The sequence below is a fragment of the Dioscorea cayenensis genome, chromosome 16 (genome assembly GCF_009730915.1).
Source record: "Dioscorea cayenensis subsp. rotundata cultivar TDr96_F1 chromosome 16, TDr96_F1_v2_PseudoChromosome.rev07_lg8_w22 25.fasta, whole genome shotgun sequence".
NCBI classification, from domain to species: domain Eukaryota; kingdom Viridiplantae; phylum Streptophyta; class Magnoliopsida; order Dioscoreales; family Dioscoreaceae; genus Dioscorea; species Dioscorea cayenensis.
This window is the reverse complement of record NC_052486.1, coordinates 6,854,762-6,863,084: the sequence shown is the minus strand read 5'-3', so window position 1 is coordinate 6,863,084 and position 8,323 is coordinate 6,854,762. Positions and strand designations below refer to the sequence as shown.

The following is an 8,323-nucleotide window of genomic DNA, read 5'->3' as shown; positions in this document are numbered from 1 at the left end:
GACATGAACGTGTGCCCGTTTGCGTTACCCCGATAAAAGTATGGAATTAGGAAGCTATCCAGGGCGGATACTGTAGAAGAGTACTGTAGCAGTACTGTTCACAGCCGGCCGAGAAACCAGAGAAACAGAGAATCCACACGGGGGTGTGGAAATTATCCATGCCCATTTAGAAATTCCGCACGGGCGCGTGGAGCATCCACGCCCGTGTAGTCGCCCGATTCCAGCCATATTTAAAGCCGATTCAGCCCCGCTTTTGGATTCTTTTCTTCATCTTTTCCTCAACTTGAGAGAGGGCTTCGGCTAGGGTTTCGAGGGGTATTGGCCAAGGTTTTGGAGAGGTTTTACGGCTCTGACATCATCATTACGTAGGAAAAAGGTTGGTAGGGGAGCTTCCGTTGAGGCGTATCCTATACTGGACGAGGGAATCCTTGGACGACGAGTAGAGGACTTTACACATGACCATTGACATGATTATCGAGGAGGGTTCAAACTTTTTTGTTATTGTGATAAATCACTCGACTCTTTTCCTCAGACTCGATAAAGAGAACAAAAAAATCCCCCAAAAATCAGACATAACCAAAAAAAGAAAAAGAAAAATCGTGCTCAAAGACAGCAGAAGATCGACCTCGGGCCGCTTGCGAGAAATCCACAAAAAGGAGTGCTATCGACGCGCAATCCATAACTCCTGGTGCAGGTCACGGCCACGGGCGGTAGCGGCCTGTGCAACAGTGTCGAGACGCTCAGCGATTCTCCGGGACTCGAATGCTAAGGTTTCAAGCCCTTGGAGCAGCTATGGGTCGGTGTCGGAGAGAAGCGAGGTGTATATGATCGACAAGCGGAGGCTTCTGTTCAGGAGGTGAGCAACCGTGGCCTCGTACCAAACAGCATGGAAACCCTCATCGTCACAGCTCACCTCGATCTTTTCGCTGACCTTAAGGCAGCCGTAGCGATCGATCCCCATTGCTAGGAAAAGGGACGGCTCTTTTCAGATGGGGTTTCATTGCTAGGAAAATGGGATGCTCTTCTCAGATAGGGTTTGAAGAGAAGAAATGGATTGATGGAAAAGGGACGGCTCTTCACCGCTAGGGTTTCAAGGGAAGCGATGGATGGAAGAATGGATTGGATGAAGAGAGAGAGAGTGTTTGATTTATTATCTTTAAAATAAATAAATAAATAAATAAGATAAACAACTAGTTTATTAAAAAAAAATAAAAGTAGAAACTGCATGAATATTCAAAGATATGCATCATAGCTACCCTTTTGGATTTTAACTAGTCTAAAACCTACATATATATAAACTAAAACAAATCCATTGAGTCCTTCCAAGTTCTAATGATAATTTATTTTCATGAATCAGTGCACATCAATTTTTAAAAAAATTAACAATCTTAATTAAAAAAAAATAAATCACTCCCTGGTCCCTACTTAGAGTGAGAGTGAGAGCATGAAAACAACCTGTCACCAAAGCAAGTTCAACTAGTCATAAAATAAAATATTACTGATGGCAAACTGGAAGGTGGAAAATTGGAAAAAGATTGAATGCATTGGCAACAAAAAGGACAATACAATAAATAAATAAATAGAAGATCTATAATTTATTATAAAATGCTATCTTGTGCATTCCACCATCACCACCTTCTTGTTTTGCTTAATTATCACTAGATTAATCCATTATTTGGATTTTTCTAATTGCAACTGAGAATGGCCCCTTTCCCATTTAATATCTCACACAAAGACAACACAAATAGACCCCATTATTCATTTTCACATAATTAGCTCCTAATTTCAGTGATGGGAGTGATTTATTTAAACTAGTGTTTGGATAGAGAACAACGGTGAAATATTTTAATCATTCATAAATAATTTAAAAATATTTATCATAGACCAAAAGATTAAATGGGTTCCAAGTTCAATAAAACAAACCTGTCCAGTTTCAAAAAGAGTTAACATGGCCCATCCAGTGTTGACTGCATGTGGTTGGTTACCGTCAAGATTTGTGTATACCTGTTCAGGTTTAAGAAAAATGGATGATTCCCAAATAAAAACCTTTCCTCAATCAAAGTAAAAATAAAATAAAATAAAACAGATAAAAGTGCCCCAGATAAAACAAAGAAGATTAAAGAAATAAAAAACTCCAAACCATGAACCATCAGGCTTCTGCGTCTTTTCAATAAAATTAACAGTTTTTTGATTCCGAAACCATTGCATCGTGCGGCAAAAGTGTTGACATGGCTCAGGTGATAAGAATCACAAAAGTATTGCATTTTCATTGGCAATTATATGTTAATAAATGTTGGCACTCCTAAAACCAAACGAGATGCTTGGTGGCTGCAAAGTTAAGGGAACTATTACCCCTTGATTCGAGGTCATACCATAAAGCATGCCTCGATGCATTGTCATAGAATTCTTACAATCATCATTGCCATGTACAAGAAATTAGAGAGTTCTAGCACCCATCATCTACCCTTGCAAGAAAATAAAAAACAAGAAGTCATATCAAATGCAAGTTAGGCAAAAAATATACATTGGCAAACTATAAATCAGTCCACCAAAATAAGTTATAGAATATAATGCATTTGTTAATACAAGACAAAACGATAAACTAAATTCATAAATAATGTAACTTACATATTAGGTTTAAAATAATAATTCATCTTCATTGTCATTTTCCTCATCCTCCACTTCTTCTTCTTCTTCTTCTTCTTCATTTTTGTCTTCTTCTTCATCTGTTTCATTTTTTTTTCTTCCATCATAGTTGTAAAAATTGGCTGACTACTTTGAGATGTTAAGTCCACAACATCGGATAGGTCAACAAAGAGATCAATACCATTCAAATTATCATGTAATGATGGAAGAACATCAAATGTAGTAACATCATGTCTAACTTCAACTACATCCATATGGTAGGGTGGGATATCCCTTTCTTGCCATTGTGCCTCAATTGTTCTTCTTGCTTTTGTTTTGCATACAACCATCCAATCAGCTTTATCTCATTTCAAACTTGGATATTCAGAATAATACACTTGAATTGCCTGTTGTGCTAAGATAAAGGGGTCATACTTTGTGTAAAAATGCTTTCTATTAATATCGACCATACCATACTTGTGGTGAACCTTTCTTTCCATGTATTGGATCAAGCCATCGACACTTGAAGAGGACAACAAATTTTGGTGTGCTACTTGGAAACTCCAGTTGAATTATTTCTTCCAATAAGCCATAAAAATCACCACTAGAACTTTGGACGCATACACTACTATTCATAGTTGACTTATTTTCACCATGTCCAAGAGTGTGGAAGTTATAACCATTTATAAAGCATCCTGACCAAGTTTTGACTTGACCAGCTGGACCCCATGCAAGAGTCAGCAACAATTGATCAGTAACTTGATTATCTGGGTTTTGAACCTAAAGTGATACTACCAAAATTAGTCAAAGTTAAGAATATCAATGTATTTCGTTATTGAATAAGGAAGTATGCAATAAGAAAAATATATCTAAGAAACTCACATAACCAATAAACCATTCGGTAAAATGTAGATCAACCATTTTTTCAATGAGTGTGGCATCTAAGTGTTGAAGGTGTGTGACAAACATCCTATAAAATAAAAAACAGTATTAGTTATGATATTTAATTAACATGCATATTCATTTGAACTCATGAAATCACATATGATACTAAACATACTGGTAAATTGGTTGAGCTTCTTCACAATTTTGTAATATGTATGTATGTGATGCGTGTAACTCTTCTTGAGATAGCCATCTTTTTGTCATTCAGCCTTGACCTCGAATTGGATAGCTGAAGATAGAGCAAGGGAGAATGTTCTTATCGACACCCTCTTCATTTCTTCCAACTTTCATTCTCTTGTAAGGTGGAACATCTTTTTCAAAGAAATGGTTTGCCAAGAATGACATCACTTCAACAATGTAAGCTTCACATATTGAACCTTCCACATGAGCTTTATTCTTCACTTTTTTCTTTAGACCATGAAGGAACCTAATATATGTGTATATATATAATTTGAATTAATCTATGAGCTTGAATAATTAATTGATAACATAAACACATACATTAACTCTAGAAAATATGAGAAAAATATTACCTTTCAAAAGGATACATCCATCTATATTGAACAGGGCTCCCAATTATAGCCTCATATGGCAAGTGAATAAGTAGATGTTCCATGGAATCAAAGAACGTTGGAGGAAAAAATTTTCCCAAGTTGCATAACAATATAGCCACATTTTTCTCCAATTCCTCAAGCTTTTGCAAATCAAGCAGTGCAGAGCATATGATCTGAAAGAGCAAAGTCATTTCAGTTAATGTAGACCATATGAAATCAGGTAATATTTCTCTATATGCAATCAGAATGAGCCTCTGCATGAACATGTGACAATCGTGACTCTTCATATTTTTCAATCGACATTCATTAATGTCAACACATTTACCAAGATTTGATGCATAGCCATCGGGAAACCTTAAAGCCCTCACCCAACTGCAAATCTTAATTTTTTCATTTTTGGTCAATGTGTACTTTGCCTTTGTCTTAAGAGGCATTGTATTGTCAATAAGAACATCAAGTTCAGGACAATCACAGAGAATATGAAGATCTTTCCGTGCATTCAAATTATCCTTAGTTTTTCCAGGTACATCAAATATTGTGTCCATGATACTATCAAATACATTTTTTTCAATGTGCATAACATCAAGATTGTGTCGAATCATGTTAGCCCTCCAATATGGTAATTCCCAAAAAATACTTTTTTTATTCCATTTGTGATTGTTGCCATAGTGAGGGGTCTTACCTCGAGGATCCTCAATGACAGTTTTATATTGTGACACACGGTTCCAAATCTCATCTCCTGCCAATCTTGGAGGTGGACGACTCATCTCTACTCTATCTCGAATGAAAGCTGACTTATCCCTTTTATATGAATGATTCATTGGTAAAAATTGCCTGTGACAATCGAAGTAGCTGACATTTTTACCATGATGTAGATAGAAAGCTTTAGACTTCTCCATGCATATCGGCCACCCAAGCAAACCAGAGGTACTCCATCCAGAAAGCATTCCATAAGCAGGAAAATCATTAATGGTCCACAAAAGGGCAGCTCTCATGTTAAACTTTTTACCTAAGTTGATATTATAAGTTTCAACACCAACCTCCCACAAATGCTTCAACACCTCAATCAAGGGCTGTAAAAAGACATCTATATTCTTCTTCGGATTTTTAGGCCCCGGACAGATTAAAGATAAAAACATATAAGGGTTCTTCATGCACATCCCTGGATGAAGATTGTAAGGTGTAGTAATAACTAGCCAACATGAATAAGCTTGCCCATATTGACTGTAAGGGGAAAACCCATCAGCACAAAGGCCTAACCGAATGTTACGAGGTTCTGAAGCAAATAGGGGATGAGTTCTATCAAAATGTTTCCATGCCTCTGCATCAGAAGGATGACACATGACCCCTTGATTTGTTTCATGAGTAGCATGCCATGTCATATGCGGTGCCGTTACCTTTGAAGCATATAACCTCTGCAACCTTAGAGTTAATGGCAAGTACCTCAATATAGCATATGCAACCCTTTTATGCATAGGGTTATTAAGTGTCCCTTCCCTTTGTTTATACCTTGGCAACTTACAAAACTTACAAAATTGCTCATGTTCATCACTTTTCCAAAACAACATGCATCCATCTCTACAAGCATCAATTTTTACCACAGGCAGACCCAAGTCACGTAGTAACCTTTTATAACCATAAAAATCCTCAGGCAATGTGTTTTCACGAGGCAGTGAGTTTTTAAACACTCTAACATTCTCATTAAAGTGATTCACAGATTGGTTGTATTCAAACTTCATGCTTAGCATTTTAGCAACCAGAGATAACTGTGTATAAGTTTCACATCCATCATATAGAGGTTTATTAACATCTTCTAGCAAACCAATGAAACTATCACACAAATCTGTTGTATCATCACATTGAGGACTACAAACTACCTCATCAACATATGGTTTTGCATCTTCACGTGGTTCTCGTATACTTGGGCCAGCTTCATCATGTAATATAAATGGATTTTCATGACAATAATTACTAGCATCATCATCAGAGTCCGAATGTGCAGCAAAGCTACAACCTGTGTCTTCAAAATTTCTAAATCCTTGATCACACCAATTAGTTTGTTGTGGCAATTGATTAACCACAAATTGTTCTTCTTCATGCCACATTTTTTCTCCATGACATGTCCAGTTGAAATAATTGGTTGTGAATCCTTTGCGACAGGGTGAAGCATCACTTCATCCGGGCTAAAAAATTTCAAATTATCACACTTCTTACATGGGCACCTTATTAATGACCCATCCATTTCCTCAGGTTGTGAACTTGCATATTTAATGAATTCAGTTACACCCGCAATAAAGTCATCATTTAGGGCACCATGACCAGGCAAATTCTTGTTATACATCCATTTCCTTGATTCTCTTAAAGACATTGTTCCTGAAATCAAAAATATTTTTCAAATATAACTAAGTAGGGTAATATGCAGGCAGAAAATTTTGCGACACATTTTGCTGAATTCTACGACACAAAAACCGTCGTGTTGCAAAATATTGCAAAAACCGTCGCAAACTTAAGCCCAGTTTTCCAACTCTTGTAAAATCGACAAATGATCCAAACTAAAATAGTAATACTATAATCATCACTAATTTGAAACAATAATATATAACAGAAGTCGATTAATAGAACATTCATAACTCAAATTATCACAAATTTACTATATACACTAAATGAAACCCTAAAAGCAAATTCAAAAGAGAAAGGGAGGAAGAGAGAGAGAGAGAGAGAGAGAGAGAGAGAGGCATACCAACTTAAATCACCAAGAATAAGGTTTTGGAGGCTCTAATACCTCAAGAAATCTAAAAACTTGTGAAGAAAAATGAAGAAGAGTAAAGGTTAAGGGCTTGGAGGACTTCTCTTGCATTTTTCCCATAAACCAAAAACTTACCTTTTTGAATGGGAGAAATATTTTTATTATTAAAATTTGCGACACATTTTTGCGACAATAATTTATCGTTAGCAAGCGATGTGTCGTAAGTCGTGTCGCAAAAACCAATTTCATGTGCGACAAATTTTTACTGGCTACGTTTATGCGATGCCAAAAATAGTTGCAAGTAATGTGTCGCAATCTATGTCGCAAACCAATTGCATGCTAAGTGCCAACATTTGCGATAACGTTTGCGACGCCAATAGATCGTTGCAAATAATGTGTTGCAACCGGTGTCGCAACCTGTGTCGCAAACCATTACATGGTAAGTACAAAACTTTTGCGACAAAATTGGCGACATTTTTGCTTGGTCATTTTTTTGCGACGTAGTTTGGTTAAATTTGCAACGTTTTTGGTTTTTTGTCACAAATGGTTGCAATTTGTGTCGCAAATCTGCGACACATTTATGTGTCGCAAATATATGTGTCGCAAATAGCATTTCTTCTTGTAGTGCACCATAATCTTCACCTTCTCCTCAATTTCTCCAAGAAGTAGTGACAACACAGTAACGATAGCAATGAGTAATAGAGGCAGCATGGTATCGAGCAGTAGTAGCAAGGAGAAGTGACAACGACATGCTTGGCGGCATTATCTCAGCCACTCAAGCATGCCACGGCGGTGACAAGAAAAGGTGACGAGCGACGGCAGCTGCATGCTTGGCGGCATTATCTCAGCCACTCAAGCATGCCACGGAGGTGGTAGGCAACAGTGACGACGACGAGAGTTATATATTGTGAATTTGTGAGAGAGAGACTTGCACCTTTTTTTCCATCATTTTTTTTTTCTCTAAATTTTTTTTCAAACTTCTTCTCCGTTCCCCTCAACTTTGCCGGTCCCTCCTCTCTTTTAAAAGAACAAAAAATTGGATCTTATCCTCTCCACCCAACTCCCCCGTCAAATCACACCTAAATCAAGATAAGAATGAAACTTTAAAATTCGAATTTAAAATTTTTTAATTAATTAATTTTTTAATAAATTTTTTTAATTTAATTTTTTTAATTTATTATTATTATTTTTATTATTTTTTTTGAAAAATTAATAAAAATTCGGATTGCCTCGGGATGTGTGTTTAGGTACCCCAACATTTGCACTTCTCAAATCGCCTCGAGATCTGTTCTCATGGCACATGAAATTTAGGATTGCCTCGGGATGTGTGTTTGGGCTATCATAAGATTTGAGATTGCCTCGAGATAGGTGTTCTCAGGGAGTAATCTTGTAATTTGCCTTTATGCCTCGAGATAAATTCTCAGGGACAATTTTGTAATTTGCACTTTGCCTC

General features: G+C 36.8%; 1 protein-coding gene across 1 annotated transcript; it reads right to left on the bottom strand.

Moving 5' to 3' along the window:
- Nucleotides 1-1,425: 1,425 nt before the first annotated feature.
- On the bottom strand, nucleotides 1,426-6,229 carry LOC120278476. Its single transcript, XM_039285270.1, has 5 exons — nucleotides 4,119-6,229; nucleotides 3,508-3,595; nucleotides 3,103-3,405; nucleotides 1,924-2,004; nucleotides 1,426-1,455 (listed from the first exon to the last, which is right to left on the bottom strand). The coding sequence occupies exons 1-5, from the start codon at nucleotides 6,227-6,229 to the stop codon at nucleotides 1,426-1,428; spliced, it is 2,613 nt and encodes an 870-aa protein (XP_039141204.1).
- Nucleotides 6,230-8,323: the final 2,094 nt, after the last annotated feature.